This window comes from Podarcis melisellensis, assembly GCF_964234715.1.
Source record: "Podarcis melisellensis genome assembly, chromosome: 2".
Taxonomy (NCBI): domain Eukaryota; kingdom Metazoa; phylum Chordata; class Lepidosauria; order Squamata; family Lacertidae; genus Podarcis; species Podarcis melisellensis.
Window position 1 is genome coordinate 11,726,181 of NC_138529.1, and position 17,564 is coordinate 11,743,744.

A 17,564-nucleotide genomic window follows, 5' to 3' on the forward strand; every position below is an offset into this window, starting at 1 on the left:
CATGTAACAGACTCCACTAACCCAGAAATAGTACCTCAGGTTAAGAACTTTGCTTCAGAATGAGAACAGAAATTGTGCTCCGGCGGCACGGTGGCAGTGGGAGACCCCATTCACCAAAGTGGTCTTCAGGTTAAGAACAGTTTCAGGTTAAGAATGGACCTCTGGAATGAATTAAGTACTTAACCCGAGGTACCACTGTACCCATAAAGGTATGTGCCAACTTAGAATGGCTGTGGAAGGATTCTGAACCAATGCTCTCTTGGCTATATACCACAGTTTGCTGTGGCGTAAGCACAGTGATGAAGATCACAGACTGAACCCCAACCCATGCAGTCAAATCTTACTTCAGCTGTGAACTCCCTAGGGTGGTCTCAGAGAAGATCTTATGCAATTTGGTCACCCTCACATGGCTTTCCCAAAGAATCTTGGGAACTGTGGTTTTAAGGGTACTTGGAATTGTAGCTCTGTGAGGGGCAGACTGCAGTTCACAGGATTGATTGGGGAAAGCCATGAGCTTCAAATGTGCAATGTAGCTGTGACCTTAACCTTGCCCCCCATATATGTCACAAGACCTACTCTACAGGGCTGTTGTAAGGATTATTACAAAGATAGCTTAAGTGAAGTAGTTTGGATGCTAAAAAAAAAGCACTGGAATATTAAATGTTATTCAGATGATAGTTTGCCAGTGGAAATGATATAAATGATAATGATTATGCCCCCTGCCATGAAATCCACTGCAGGTAAAAGGTAAAGGGACCCCTGACCATTAGGTCCAGTCGTGACCAACTCTGGGGTTGCGGCGCTCATCTTGCTTTATTGGCCGAGGGAGCTGGCGTACAGCTTCCGGGTCATGTGGCCAGCATTTCTAAGCCGCTTCTGGCGAACCAGAGCAGCGGATGGAAACGCTGTTTACCTTCCCGCTGGAGCAGTACCTATTTATCTACTTGCACATTGACATGCTTTCGAACTGATAGGTTGGCAGGAGCAGGGACTGAGCAATGGGAGCTCACCCCATAGCGGGGATTCAAACCGCCGACCTTCTGATTGGCAAGTCCTAGGCTCTGTGGTTTAACCCACAGCGCCACCCGCGTCCCTAGAAACCTTTTGTTAAATTAATCAAGAGGTCAAACATAATGGGTAAGCCTTCAGGTAGTACCTAAGTAGAAAACCTTCTCCATTTTGCATCTAGTTGCATCCAGCTCCCAGAATAGGCACATAAACCACACACCTACTTTCCCTGCCAATAGTCAAAGAAGTTGTTGATCTCACTGGAACTGTTATGAGTCTGTGCCCACATGCAAGCCATAAATTTGGTATTCTTTCTTGAAATGCAAGATGGTATATATGTACTCCTCCTCTGCTCTTGGTTTCCTGGGCAGGGTTGACAGAATATCACTGGCATCTTGAATTAATAAAAGATTTCTTATGTTAGGGAAATTCTCTTTTCCTCGGTGAAATAACCCAGAAATGTAGCCTATCATTTATAGGCTGGCCAGATGCAAAGCTGCAGACAGACTTAATGACAACATAAGCTATGCCTGCTGAAATTACTTCTTCTGCGGAATTGTTAATGGTGCCAAAGTCATGCCCTCTTATTTTACATCTGCCCCCCCCCCATGTTAGAAGGTGGTTAAAATGACCCCAAAATAAGCACTGGAGCACTAGAAGGAACACCTCCTGGATTAACTCACAAATGAATTTGATTAAGGAAATGCAGCATTCATTTGGTCAGTCTGCAGGTTGTTTTCTGATTTCAGATTTAATTCACTCTGGACTTTTAAGCTGCAGTTTCTTTTTTAAAGTAAGTCTGAAAGATAAGGATTGCAAAGCACACTGCGCACCACAGGTCACTATTTTTCTTGTTGTTCCTATTAAGTCTCTGATTAGTTAATTAATTAATTGAGTTCATAGTATCAGATTAACAAACAAAAGCCATTCCGTTCTATTTTGAGTCGCAACGCAGCCAATCCCAATAATTCAAAGGTCATAATTAAGGACCTCCGTCAGATCTGTCGAAAACATACGAAGATTAAAACACGTGTTTTGAAATAAGAGATTTCATCTTTTCTCATGGTCTGCCTACTTTGATGTACATGACTTTATTTCTTTTGTTATCGTGACCATCCCCTTAGAAAGCATGTGCCTTTGCAAGGTTTTTGGCAACGATTTGCGCACAGATGGGAATGAAGAAACTGGCGCACAAATGAAAATGTGTGCACACAGGTGAATTCACCATCCTACTTCAGAAAACATGCATATGCATACTATCTGGCATGTGCGCCAAACTACCATTCTGAATGGAGAAATGAATGCTGCTCACACAGGAATTCCATGCATGCGCATCAGAGCACGTGCCAAACTCCAGATTTCCCCGTGACATATCCAGGAGTCTGTTTTGCAAGGCTGCATTATCTTCTGAACAACTTATTTCACACACTGAATTAGCAAACATGCCAATCAGGCAGGCTGGAGAGGGAAATGGGCTCCTGAGCATGTACAGAATTTCTCAGGGTCAGCCCAACACAGTACAGTGGTACCTCAGGTTACATAGGCTTCAGATTACATGTGCTTCAGGTTACAGACTCCACTAACCCAGAAATAGTACCTCGGGTTAAGAACTTTGCTTCAGAATGAGAACAGAAATCGTGCTCCAGTGGCCCAGCAGCAACGGGAGACCCCATTAGCTAAAGTGGTCTTCAGGTTAAGAACAGTTTCAGGTTAAGAACGGACCTCCGGAACGAATTAAGTACTTAATCCGAGGTACCACTGCATAGACAGCTGCCAGGGCCATCAGAATTGGAGGTGTCAGATGACGCTAGGACATCCTGAAAGGCAGGGACGCAAATCCCTTTGGCTCTAGAACCTCAGAAGAAGGAGCCTATGCTTCACTTGCTCTGCTTTCACAGTTCCCAGCCTGTTCTTGCACAATTCACTAACAAAACATAAGAAGGAGTATACAGTGGTACCTCTGGTTACCTGCTTAATTCGTTCCGGAGGTCCGTTCTTAACCTGAAACTGCTCTTAACCTGAAGCACCACTTTAGCTAATGGGGCCTCCCACTGCTGCTGTGCCGCCGCTGCACGATTTCTGTTCTCATCCTGAAGGAAAGTTCTTAAACCAAGGTACTATTTCTGGGTTAGCGGAGTCTGTAACCTGAAGCGTATGTAACCTGAAGCGCATTTAGCCTGAGGTACCACTGTATAATTGGACGCACGTGGTACTGCGGTTTAAACCACAGAGCCTAGGACTTGTCGATCAGAAGGTGGGCGGTTCGAATCCCCATGACGGGGTGAGCTCCCGTTGCTCGGTCCCTGCTCCTGCCAACCTAGCAGTTCGAAAGCACGTCAAAGTGCAAGTAGATAAATAGGTACCGCTCCAGCGGGAAGGTAAACGGCGTTTCCATACGCTGCTCTGGTTTGCCAGAAGCGGCTTAGTCGTGCTGGCCACATGACCCGGAAGCTGTACGCCAGCTCCCTCGGCCAGTAAAGCGAGATGAGCGCCGCAACCCCAGAGTCGATCACGACTGGACCTAATGGTCAGGGGCCCCCTTACCTTTACCTTTACCACTGTATAATCAAGGGAAACAAAAAACCAACTAGAAGGTTCCTTTGGCAGCAACAGGGCAACAACATTTTAATCCTACTTTTCCCCAAAGACCTCAAGACAGTGCACACGATTTTCCTGCATTATCTTCACGACAATCCTTTGAGGGAGGTTAGGCCGACTGGCACAAACCCCCTTACAACGCACTGTTCTGCATGTTGATTCAGAAAGAAACCCCATTCACTCGATAGGACTTACTCCTAGGTAAGTGAGGATAAGTGCATGTGTGGGGATTTGAGGTCAAAGTCCAACACTCTAAGCACTCTGACACGCTGACTCTCTAGACATAAAACCGAAATATAACTAAGTTTTGCCTAAAGCAGCAATTGGAATTGGACCCCCCAGCCTTTATTTCACAGTAATTCATAGTTACACTTCGCATAGCGGAGATTGAGGGCTAGTGCTATAGGGTCCCTTTGCTTTCTGCTCCACTCTTTGCTCTTCTGTAAATATCAATTTGGGACACAGGTGGCGCTGTGAGTTAAAGCCTCAGCGCCTAGGAATTGTCGATCAAAAGGTCGGCGGTTCGAATCCCTGCGGCGGGGTGCGCTCCCGCTGCTCGGTCCCAGCGCCTGCCAACCTAGCAGTTCGAAAGCACCCCCGGGTGCAAGTAGATAAATAGGGACCGCTTACCAGCGGGAAGGTAAACGGCGTTTCCGTGTGCGGCTCTGGCTCGCCAGATGCAGCTTTGTCACACTGGCCACGTGTCCCGGAAGTGTCTCCGGACAGCGCTGGCCCCTGGCCTCTTAAGTGAGATGGGCGCACAACCCCAGAGTCTGTCAAGACTGGCCCGTACGGGCAGGGGTACCTTTACCTTTACCTTTACCTTTAAATATCAATTTAACTTCAGATTCATCCTCTGTCTGTCCAAACTCCTGCTATTTTATTTCAGATTACAATCTGGAGATGTGTGCTTATGTCAGCAAATTTACCTCTCCCCCCTCTTCTAATTTCTCCTTTTATATTTCCTTTGCATTCTGCTCCCTGATATATTCTTCCTTACTTATTTTATAAATGCACTGATAGGTTCTAGCTTTCAAACCGCTAAGGGGAGGGGGGTGGGCAAGGAATGTTTATTTTTTATTTTATTTTTTACGTTTACCCACTTTCCAGTTTCTTGCTGGAAAGCCAAGAAAGGATAAAGTTCTTGGCCTTATTAAATATTTATCAGTTAATTACAATATGTAGATTGTGCCGGTAGGCTATTCATCTTTTGAGGGGGAGATACAATAAAATACAGTGGAAAGTTGTGTTATCGTAATTGCCTGATGCCACGGGAAAGAACCAGAGCCGCTGCAATGTGTTTTACATTTATCTGCACCGCCGCATTTTCATTTTGTGCAGCAAAGCTGCCTCCGTTGTTGTTTCACGGATACTTAATGTTTGCAACCTCGGCATTTTCTTCAGAGGTCTCCTTACAGGAAGAGAGTTGTTATCACAGCAGCCTCAGCAAAGATCTCTCTCTCTCTTTTCCCAATAAGAAGGGGAAGCTGGTAGACGAGAAAATTAACTCTACCTTCTCTCCTCCTTTCGGGTTCAGAGCAGAAGTTAGCAGTCAAGTCCAGGTTACACACAACACACAACACACAACACACAACACACAACACACACACTCTCTCTCTCTAAATAAAACAACACATCCACAGGGCAGGGGCCTGATTAAGTTCTGCTTTCAGACTGAAGCATTCACACCACCATATATTTAAAGCATCTCACCCCCCCCCCAAAGGAATCCTGGAATCTGTAGTTTAGCCCTCCCAGAGCAGCAAGTTCCAGCATCCTTTACAAACTACAGTTCCCATGATTCTTTGGGAGGGGGAAAATGTGCTTTGAATGTGTGGTGTGTACCATTCAGTCATGCAATTCCCCACTTACAGATAAAAGTGGTACAGGCCAGAATTATTATTATTTTACTAAAATTTTAAGAGCTGTTTGGGTAGACTTGAGACGGATGTGGGGGGATGGAGTCATATTCCTTCAGCCTCAGGAACATATCTGACCTCCAAGTGTCCCTGTTTTCCAGGGACAGTCCCAGATTTACAGAAGCCATCCCAGTTTCTGATTTGATCCGGAATGTCCCACATCCCACATCCCACACCCCTATCTTTGTCAGAGGGGCGTGGGTGGCGCTGTGGGTTAAACCACAGAGCCTAGGACTTGCCAATCAGAAGGTCGGCGGTTCGAATCCCCGCGACGGGGTGAGCTCCCATTGCTCGGTCCCAGCTTCTGCCAGCCTAGCAGTTCAAAAGCATGTCAAAGTGCAAGTAGATAAATAGGTACTGCTCTGGCGGGAAGGTAAACGGCATTTCCGTGCGCTGCTCTGGTTCGCCAGAAGCGGCTTAGTCATGCTGGCCACATGACCCGGAAGCTGTACGCCGGCTCCCTCGGCCAATAAAGCAAGATGAGCGCTGCAACCCCAGAGTTGGCCCCGACTGGACCTAATGGTCAGGGGTCCCTTTACCTTTTATCTCCGTCAGAGAAATGTTGGAGGGTATGCCATATTCCTTAATGGACAGCCTTTCAGTGGCAGTGTGCCACTAGGGAACAGGGCCAGAGGCAATTGACGTATACCTTTGTAGAGTATACGATATTCCAGTCATGCAATAGTCAGAGCTCAGCTTTCTACTTGCCCACATCCCTCCATCCTGACAAACAAGAGGCATTCTCGCCGTTTAAGGCAGAGGTTTTCAACCTTTTTAAGTCCACAGATCCCTTGACCAACTACACTCTTTCTGCGGCTCCCCTGAGGGGCTCAGCAGCCCAGTTATGTCACCCCTTGCCTGCATAGCTAGCAGCCTCACACCCTTTTTCAAACACCTTCCCTTGTGGAGGGTTCCTTCAGTCTCCTCTCCCCTCTCCAGTTGCTGACCCTGGTCTCTCAGCTGGCTCTCCCCAGGCCCCAAAGAGAGGTGCCTCCTCATACTGCCCCACAGGGGCCTGGGAAGCACCCCCTGGCCAGCCCCAGAGGTACCATTCTCCTGCAGAGCTCATAGCCAGGGCTGCTGCAATAAACAGCTGTGGAAGCCTTTCGGAGGTAGAGATGTGAGATAGCATCAGAGGAGGGAGGGAAGGAAAGAGAGACAGAGGCTAGTGTTGCCCACGGCACCCATCATTCAAGGCACCCCAGGGTGCCACAGCACACTAGTTGAAAACCACTGGTTTAAGGACAAAAGGCACTTGAGGAGAATGTGAAGCAGGACCATTGAGTGGTACCACTAGGAGCAGAGTCCCAAAGTCTGGGAAGGGAGGCCTGGAGGAACAGATTTGTCCCCATGCCTGAGGTTCCCCATGTTTGCCTTTAAATTTGATGCAGTTCCATTTCAGTGAAGAAATGTCCACTGAGAATCAAAGGCAGGGCAGTTGTGTCACTGTTTCTAAACTGGTTTCACACAAGAAACTTTTGAGGCTAATTGCGACCGTCAACAAATTTCAGGCTTGGCTTATGTAGTCCCATCATGAGATGGGACTGAGTCCGTATCAAGAGCCAAGGGACCCCAATTTGATAGAGTCCCTACTAGATCTGTAAGGGGCTGTGTGGAAAAGTGGAGGAAGGGTGCCCAGGGGCTGTTGAGCACTTAGACTACAATTCCCATCACTCACAGTCAGTGTAATGAATGATCAAGGATTATGAGGGTTATAGTCCAAACCCAAGGTTGGAGAAGGTTGTTATCTGGAGATAAAAGGTTGTATTCAATGTAGCACTCAGCAAATTGTTCCATTGGCATACAGGAAACCCCCCATTTATGCGCATTCAATATATGTGCGACCGCGCATACATGCATTGCACCAAACCCGGAAGTGACCCCAAAAGTCACAAAAACATCACAAAATGGGGCAGACCTGGGCAGGGCAGAGGCAGGGCAGGGATGGCTTTGGGGCATTTTGGGCAAACAGGGCATTTGAAGGCTTTTTCAATAATGTTTCAAATATACATGATTTCACTGATGTCTCAGAACATAACCCCTAGATAAATGGGGGGGGGGTTGCCTGTATTTTTTCCCCTTGCTCAATGGAACAACCTCCCCCTCACCTTCCCCCATACGTTATGGACGTTCCCCCAACCCTCTAGAGAATATTTGGGAGGTGGTGTGGGACTCATGCAGGGGAGGAAAGCATTGTGCTTGTGCAAAAATGTAGCTGAATACCACCCAAGGCATCCCCCACCACCTCCACCCTCACCCAGTCCTCTGCAGTACTTAGTTGCAGTAGCCACTGAGACATGTGGGCCACGTTGGAAGCAGCTCAGGAGAAACCTGTGTGCTGTTTCCATCTGCTTAACCCTAACCATAACCTTCTGGTGAAACCTGTGCTCTACTATGCCCCAATGCTCACCTTGCCCCATGCCAACAATCAACATCCGCTAGAGCACAGCATGTGGGTTGTGATGCATTACAGGTGCATGAAAAACAGAAAGATGAGATTTCCAGATGCACACGGGAAGCTACCTTGTGTTGAATTAAACATGGAGTCCATCTAGCCCACTTCTACTCCAGGGATGGAAAACCTGGTGCCTATGCAGACTGCTGTTCCCATCAACCCCCATACAGCATCAGGCACAATGGGAGTTGTAGTCCAACCACATACTCATCCCTTCTCTATTTCAGTAGCTCTTCACAGTCTCCGGTGGGCGAATATCACAGAATCACAGAGTTGGAAGTGTCATCTAGTCCAACCCCCAGCAATGCAGGAATCACAGCCATCCCTGGGTGGACTCAAACCACCAACCTTCTGGTTAACAATGGGCCAGACGCACTGATCCATTGTGACACTGGGCATCTCTCCCAACTTTGCTACCCTATATTCTTTTAACTGGAGATGCTACAGATGAAAGCATGAGAACTTCCTCTGAGCTACGACCCCTCTCAATGACCACACAAATATTTTTAGTTATTGCACCAGATTATTTGAGAATTATGCATTACACCTTTGGGATACTTTGCCATGCAAAATACTCTTAAAAGATTCCTGTAGACTCTTGCATTCCAAGATCTGTTATTCCACACTTGATAGCAAATAGAACTGAGAACATGCCAGGGTGATGATGGTGTTCTCAAATTCTCCTAGAGACAAATTGACTTGGAGGTGGAAATTGCATTTATATTATTGTAGTTCCCTGACTATGTATTCTGCAGGATTTATGCATTTAATAATACTTCTTAAAGGTGTAAAAATATTGACAGATTGGTCCTTAACAACATTTCGCGAAAATTCATCCGCAGGTGAATTGGGTCTGATCCCGCCAAAATTAAACCTTTTTTAAAAATAGTTTAAATTGGAGAGGTTTTAACATGTGGTATAGTGGAATTTTCAGACTGAAACCAAATAGGCTAGTAAGTGCTAAATATTGACTGAATTTTAAAGTGAAATCAGACAATGTTTGAAATTCACAGCATCACACTTGAATTTTTATGTTTATTTTTTGCGTCTGTATTTCAAATCTGACCAAAAAAATTCATTTCAGATTTAGCACTTTCATTCTAACAGGGGCAACTGATGCTGGGACCTCAACAACTGTGTTTTTAACACACACATTAGAGTTTTCTAGATGTTCACACTAGTGAACCAAGTGCAATTGGTAGTCAGCAGGTAGTACAAGGGCAACTGTTTCAAATGACCAAAGCCTCAATCTGGGTTATCAGAAGAAACTGGTTCTTTATTTTGGCACCAGAAGAAGCACCTCCCATTACCCTGAAACAATGAACACAGCACCATGCAAGCTGGATTCTTTTGCAAACTGGACCTTGCACCACTAAACTCTCTTGACTGATACTTGCCATAGCAGAAGCTGCTTAAAGGAGGATAGAAGGTCTCGCTAACTTGTAGTCCAAGGAAATGGAAGAGGTTTAATGGAAGGCAGGGGCCAGTTTGGGAGGTGGGGGAGAGAAATGCTCAAGCAGGCTAAGCTCCAAAGCTGCATACTAACTGGGAGATGAAAGAGCTAGAGGCCTTCTGAAGTACGTGCTGTCTTGATGATTAATGGGGGTGAGGGAAGGGTGAGGCCCAGCCCCTAGTAAACTACAAGATGGCAAAGTGATTCTAAGAACAACAGGGCAGTGTTCATGGAGAAAAGCTAGTCTGCCTACGCCAAGAAAATCTCCCGGTGCTGTTTTTAAAAAGCCTCTTTATTTCCAGTATCAAAACAGTACATTAAAATAGATGCCAAGAGCCAAGCAATCATTAAAAATAAACCATCGGTGACGTGTAGCGCGCAGTGAAAACATTGCTCACTGCTGCAGCAGCGAGGTTGCGAGCTGGTTCTCCCAAGACGCATTCACTAGCCGCGCCTGATGGCAAGACAATAGCCCTCAGAGGCAGCCATTCACTTGCCCAGGAACTACAACAAGCAGGTGATTTCAATACTGGAGCTGGATCACAGGAGATTTTTGTTGTTTTTTAAGATGTAGCTGTGGAATTTGAAGTGTTATCTTTTATGTTAGGCATGCATTGGGAGATGCTTATTGTCAAAGATTTAGTGCATTCTGGAGATATGGGCTCTCTGCAACAGGGTTTCTTGGAGTGGACTTCCCTGATAGCTCTAGGTTCTTACCTAGGGGTGGTAACATCTTGGCAAGGGATGAAAGAGGAAGGAGGAATATGCATCTTGCCTATTCTTGCTGCATCAGCACCACAGTTCTGTCAGAAAATATTTTGATGAGGCTTAGACAATAGCAACATACGGCAATGGCTTTTCAAACTATGATCTATGGTACCTGGGGTTCATCAGTGGCTCAATGGGATTTCTCAGTCAGAAGATCAGTACTGATGGGCAAGCTTTCTTGGAGAAACAGCTTGACTACCACTGCCAATCTTCTCCTGGGCTGGACCCCTTCACAGGAGTTCAGAGTCTACTCTTGGTTCACATGGGGCCATAGTGAGGACCCACCAGTGCCAATGGGCACTAGCCACCAGGACTATTATGGTTGGTAAATGCTCATCTGTGTTTGCCTGTAGAAAATATTGGACCTTAAAAGATCCCTGCTATTAGGGCAAGGTGTCTGCTCTTCACCCTGTGAAGTGCTAAACCTTTGGAATGGAATAGGCAAAGAACTGGACTTGGGAATATCCACACTAAGGCTGCAATTCTACACCTACTCTTCTAGGAGTAAACCCAATTGAACTCAACAAGATTTGCTTCTGAGTTGACTTGTATGGGGTGGCAAGATTAGTTAAAGTCTTTCACTTTGTGAAATGAATGCCTGAAAACCAGAGCAACTATGATCAGCTTGATTTCTCCCCTTTTCCAAGAGGATCATGAGGCCAATAGCTGCTGAACAACTGAGACCCACAATGCCTTCCTTTGCAATATCATTCACAAAACCCTCTTTACAAAACGGATATTTTAAAATCCTGTGCATAGACTGCCTTAGGTTTGGTTTGAAGACAGCCTTGCTTTGAGTGAATTATCAACTTTGCAGCATCCAGCTGCAGCCCCTCCCCCACCAATGAATGTCCAGTACAGTTAAATAAGTGGGAGGTAATGGGTGGGCAGATAGGAGTGGTGGGCGGTTGGAGGGGGTTGGGGGAGAGAAATGCTGTTGGTTGCACTTAGAGGGTTTTTTTCTTTTTTAATGAGATAATAGGACTGTAGCAATTTTCCCCTGCTTGGTTTCCATGGCAGAGAGAGCCCTCACAGATGCATAAGATTTACAGGTCCCTGAGAATCTCCCTGAGGCACAGGATGTGTTGTTAAATCTGTGTAAATGGGATGTGAGTTGGACAGCCCAAGCTGGTGATGACTGGGGATTTCGGCAACACAGCTGTAGTCCAGGTTTGCAGAGGAACAGTCAGGGAAGCTGAAGAGTGAGTCAGCCTCGGGCATATTTCCCAGGTAATTTTCTTCCACTTCACTTGGACTCCCTTGCAGAACTGGAGGTCCATATTGATGACTGTCTCCTTGCAGAGAAAGGGGGCCATACTCCAAGGAGATGGACGTTAAGGGGCTGTTAAAGAGAGGGTCTGTATAACTATATACCCCTCCCTGGGCCTTGCTACATGAACTTGGTGTGGCCAAATCATACTCAGCCTCCACTTGACTGAAATAGTCACTCACTTGAGGACTTTTGCTCGGGGACTTCCCAATGGTCCCCTTGACCCTGCTGTCTTTCTTATACTTCATCCTTCTGTTCTGGAACCAGATCTTGATTTGCCTCTCAGAGAGCCTCAGAAGCCGGGCCATTTCCAGCCTGCGTGGCCGGCAGAGGTATCTATTAAAATGGAACTCCTTCTCCAGTTCCACCAGCTGCGTTTGGGTGTAGGCTGTGCGGACTCTCTTGGATGAGGAGAGACTTGGTGGAGAGGAGCTGGGGTCTAAATGAAGAAAATGAAAAAAGTCAGTTCAGCTTGATTCTTAATGACTTTGCAAGGAATAGATGTATTGCCTCACAAAATCTTGTACCTGGGAGATATAATAATAATAATAATAATAATAATAATAATAATAATAATAATAATGTATAGTGTACATCAGAGGTGGGGAACTTGTGGTCCTCCTGATGCTGCTGGACTACAAGTCCCAACATCTCTACCATTCTCCTTGCTGGCTGAGGCTGATGGGAGTTGGAGTCTGATGACATCTGGAAGGCCACAGATTCTCTACCCCAATGTACAAGCATGCATGTTATGTGCGGCTCAAACTCAGAGAGATGTTAGAGCTGAACCAAAACAACTCGCAGATTTTGGCAAATGTGTTCAGTTGTGTTGCCCTTTTTGGGTGGTCCCACCCTCACTTCCACAAGGCACCTGGCAAGAAATGTTTGCTTATTTTACCCTCAGTGAGTGACATCACACAACCCAATCTGATTGACTGGATAGTATTGAATGTTGCATCATCCTGCTAATTGTCTAATCTGTGCCTGAGTTGGATCACTGATGTAATTCATACAAGATGGAAGAAAAGTCAGAGGGGTAAAGGTGCCACCCCCACCTCACCCCCCAAAAAAACCCCTCAAGAGAAATAATGGTAACTTAATTGGAAAACGTGAGTATTTATGTTCCCCCATAATTGCTAGTTTCCACTTAAAATTGGAAACTGGAGAATATTTGGTTCAGCTCAGTAACATTCTGCATTCTTTGAAAGTCAGTTTGGAGGGTCTTGTGTTTCCATTTGCAAAGAATGGAAATGTTCTGATCCGTTTTATTCTATGCTATGCTATTATGTTTGTCTATCTCTTTGTCTCTACGTCCAGTCTATATCCTTCCTACGCTAATGGATTAATCTAAATGAAAATCTAATGTTTAATAAGACATATGGCTATTCTCATAGGTTGGGGTTGGTAAAGGACCTATAAAGAATATACTAGAGCAACTTCTAAAAGAAAAAATTATATATAATTCTTACTGAATTCCTCAAGTGGGAGCCTAGTTGCTCCTCTTATCCCAATATAAGATGGGATATAAACATAAGCAAATAAAAAAATATAGAAGTACTTTGTAAGTTATTGTCCAGAAAATGCTCTGAAGACACATGCTGTGGTTCAACCGGTAAAGTTAAGCGTGTCTGGCCTTAAGCAGTCTCTGGACGGAAGACCACCAGAGAACCCTCCATAATGTGTGCTTAGTTCCTTGGAGGAAGGACACGGTATAAATTAAAGTACTGCATGGTGTATAAGCTAAAGTACTGCATCTTATTTGAAAGTGCAAGGAAAGCTATAGCCTAGATCCATGGTAGCCAATGATGTGCATTCCAGATGCTGCTGTTTGGCTACAACTCCCATCATCCCTGACCATTGCTGTCTGGGACTGGTGGGTGTCTATCAAGCTCGTGAGGGCACCATGTTGGCTACCATTGGATAGATGCACATTGGAATCAAGCATGGGAGATGACAGATAAAACAAGGTACCTGAAGATGGAAGGTTGTTCTTCTGCTTGCTGCTGTGTCTTGTTTCTTTCATCCAAGGGAAGACTTGTTTTGGTAAATGGCTATCATGTGCCTTGCTAGTGCCATTGGTAACCAATGGAGGCTGTTGCAATTTTGAGGTCTGATCAATGGTGTTCCCTAGAGACGCCTGTTCAATGCCTTTTTGGCCTGTTGGAGACCTTGTGGAAGTTTCTGGCTCCTGGTGTGCCAGTGGAGCTGGAAGTTGTTGCTGACTAAAGGAATCCCTTCTAATGGGATCTTGGTATGAACTGCTTTCTGAGGAATCCTGGTCATCTTCATGAAGAGCTTTTTGCATTTCCTGTTCTTGTCTGACTGAAGGGGCAGGGAAGGAGACAGATACCTTGAAATGAATGTGAAAGGAATCCAGATAGAGCTCCAGTTATTACCACTGAGGAAGGATCCTCCTCACCTATGTGTTTCAAAAGCTAAAGAGAAACATCCGAAGTAAACATGCCCACATCTCAAAGCAAGAACATTTACCGACCATTCTGGCCTCTGTCCAGAAAAAGGAACCCACCAAAAAAACAAAGAGCAAGAATCATGAACTTTAAACAAAGACAGTCTTTTAAGTTTCAACATGTCTAGAGTTGAAACTATTTTGATCTCGGAAATTATCCTCCACAAACATTGTCAAGTATACACCAGATATTTAATGTCTGTATTTGCCGGAGTTGATTTTAATATTTGTCAGCGTTTGACTGCTGATACATAGTGGTTTTAGTGCTTTGACAGTATTTTATAAGTGAAACACCAAAGCAAAAATATTTAGAGAAATCTTTACCAGCGGTCGCTACCGTCAGTCATATGGATAAGATCAAATATTTGTTGTTCAATATGGACAGGTCTGTGATGTTTAATACAGCTAAAGGCCCCTAACTTAGACAAGGTGATATGGCTTCCATCATGATCTAACTTTCAGCTTTTTATGTATGTTTTATTTATTGTATTGGCTAAGATATATTTTTATGTATAATTTTATATTTATGTTAATATGTTTCTGTTTGGTTGCCTTATTAATGAATTTGAAAACTGACACACAGTTATGTCTGGTTTTATATTGTGTTTGAGAAACAGCATAATATATGTAAATAGTAGTTAGAATGATACTTAATTATTGAACAAGTGGGACATACAACAAGATTGCATACCTGAAGGAGCGTATCCACCCCCATCGTTCAGCCCGGACACTGAGATCCAACGCCGAGGGCCTTCTGGCAGTTCCCTCATTGTGAGAAGTGAGGTTACAGGGAGCCAGACAGAGGGCCTTCTCGGTAGTGGCACCTGCCCTGTGGAACACCCTCCCATCAGATGTCAAGGAAATAAGCAGCTATCCTATTTTTAAAAGACATCTAAAGGCAGCCCTGTTTAGGGACGTTTTTAACATTTAATGCTGTATTGTTTTTAACACTCGATTGGGAGCCACCCAGAGTGGCTGGGGAAACTCAGCCAGATGGGCGGGGTATAAATAGTAAGTTGTTGTTGTTGTTGTTGTTGTTGCTGCTGCAGGGTATTACTGCAGTGTGAAATGCTCCGGTTCAGTGTCCTGGCCAACACACCATGCATTCTCTCAGAATGCTCCATAAAATTCTTTTCCCCCCTCCAGTCTTCTGGAGCCCTCCCCAACATTCTGTGGCCATTGAGCATGATCATTCCTGAATGGGTTGTTTGGGGGCTCCTTTTCCTTAGGAATCCCCCCCCAAAAAAAATATGATCTCACATCTGAAAACCTTTGAGTTTCCTCTGAGCATGGCATTATCTCTCTCTTGTGTATAGGCAATGCCGTTATGTCTACAATAAGAATAGACGCTAGGAGAATAAGTCTTAGTATTTATTATTATATATGGTAGTATTTGATAGTTGGAAGTTATAAGATTATATTACAGTTTACTGTCAAAGTCAAAACAAATCAAGAGAGGCCACTAAATCCACAGCTCTCATATTTGGAGAGGAAGATTCCACATTCGGAGTTGAGATTCCATGAACAACATTTGACGTTCTGAGGAATTTTGAATATTAATTTCAATTCCCAAGCTTGTTCTATCACCTTTATTAATGATGGTCAAAAGCAAGCATGCTAAAATGATGCCAATGAAGAGATCAAAAAGTATAACTGGGAGAGGGGAGGGAGGACTCCTTGGTGTTTGTTGGCTTGTGCATAAATGATAATTATTTAATAAGCAGCATTTGGGTGAGGGAGAGTATAATTGGGAGATGAGCTCCCAAACCCTTATACTAATAATAACCTTTATCCACCAGCAATCCAGTGTACATGTATGTGCATATATGCACATGGATGCAGTCTTCTGCAGGGTATAAGGAGAAATACCGTTTTTTTTTTCACTCTATAAGACGCACCAGACCACAAGACGCACCTAGGAGGAGGAGGAAAACAAGAAAAAAAATATTCTGAATCTCAAAAGCCAGAACAGCAAGAGGGATCGCTGCACAGTGAAAGCAGCAATCCCTCTTGCTGTTCTGGCTTCTGGGATAGCTGCGCAGCCTGCATTCACTCCATAAGACGCACACACATTTCCCCTTACTTTTTAGGAGGGAAAAAGTGAGTCTTATAGAGCAAAAAATACAGTATCTCCTCTCACGACTGTAGTAGCCATGTGTACAGATGACAACTCTATTTAAATGGGTCCTCTGTTTAAAAAGCTGTCTGGTCCAAGTGTGGTTTAAAGGTAAAGAACCATAATAAGAACACAGTGCCGCCTGATGCTGACTATAAGGACAAATATATTCCATTCACTTTGGGCAGATAATCTCTCCAAAGCACAGAGGAGGTGATAGATACAATACTAAGCCTTAGCTGGGGTGGGGTGGGGTGGGGGAGTACACAGTAGCCCTACAGCAATTCTGTATCCAGAAATCGTACAAGAGGGGATAAGTATCCACTGCTGTAAGAGCAATGGAAGTGGGTGGTAAGCAGCAAAAAAATCTCAGAAACAGTAGTGCGGGGTTTCAATTATAAACACACTTACAAAGAAGCAAGTGCTATTAAATACAGTGGGACATATTTCTGAGTCAATGCGCATCACATTGCGGTTCCATTATCTTTAAATTTTAGTTACTCAGGCTGCAATCTGGTACACACTCACCTGAGAGCAAGGGCTACTGAATTCAACAGGGCTTGCTTCCAATTAGCCATGTGCATTGTCACTGTATTAAATAACCTGAGCAATTTTTTAAAAAACTAAAACAAGATAAGTATGAGTGCCAATTGCCCTAATGTTTGCCCGCCACCCTTGTTTCGTTGCATTCATTTCCCGAATTGCTGGAGGTCAGGAAAAGGTTAACTTCTTACTGATTTTGATATAGTATTGCTTACATGCTTTCCCTTATATCTCTGTATAAGAGCTAGAGCATGGGTAGGCAAACTAAGGCCCAGGGGCCGAATCCGGTCCAATTGCCTTCTCAATCCAGCCCGCAGACGGTCCGGAAATAAGCATTTTTTTACATGAGTAGAATGTCTACTTTTATTTAAAATGCATCTCTGGGTTATTTGTGGAGCCTGCCTGGTATTTTTACATGATGCATCTCTGGGTTATTTGTGGGGCATAGGAATTTGTTCATATTTTTTTTTCAAAATATAGTCCAGCCCCCCACAAGGTCTGAGGGACAGTGGACCGGCCCCCTGCTGAAAAAGTTTGCTGACCCATGAGCTAGAGCCTACTGTCCTTTTTTAATATTGAAAAGTTGAAATAATCAAGGGATGTATCTTTAAAATTTCCAGAGCAAGTCTCTCTATGGTACTGCTCTATGGTCTGCTTTGAAAAATCAAAACTTGAGTGTTGGGGAAACCTGTCTTTGAAGTTAATGCCACTTAAAGATGCCTTCCTTGCTCACCATACATTCCCCAGTCCTACCCAGAGATTTGTAAGCCTGGGTCTGAATCCCATTGAAATGCATCTTGTCACAGCTTGCAACATTGTCCACAACACCTTCTGCCAGCCCTTTGGTGATCCATTTAAAATAACCCTACACAGAAAGAAAGAGTGCTGTTCATTGCTTCTGTTATTATATTCCTCAGGAACCCTAGAATCAATTCCTTTACTCTTTCATTACTGAAGAAGTGCTACA

The 17,564-nt window shown here is 44.5% G+C and overlaps 1 protein-coding gene across 12 annotated transcripts in view; it reads right to left on the reverse strand.

Annotated features, from left to right (window-relative positions):
- Positions 1 to 9,707: 9,707 nt before the first annotated feature.
- Positions 9,708 to 17,564, reverse strand: part of LOC309362869 (homeobox protein Hox-D3-like) — a gene marked incomplete at its 5' end in the record, with an annotated part of 121,251 nt that continues 113,394 nt past the window's right edge. For 11 of the 12 annotated variants that reach the window (XM_081898845.1, XM_081898849.1, XM_081898844.1 and 8 more), the window contains 2 exons: positions 9,708 to 11,910; positions 13,443 to 13,821. In XM_081898845.1, coding sequence (XP_081754971.1) covers positions 11,231 to 11,910; positions 13,443 to 13,776 — 1,014 coding nt within the window. In that variant the 3' untranslated portion in view covers positions 9,708 to 11,230. Of the gene's footprint in view, positions 11,911 to 13,442; positions 13,822 to 14,629; positions 14,879 to 17,564 lie in introns of those variants that run through there. The other variant, XM_081898847.1, reaches the window with a different exon arrangement.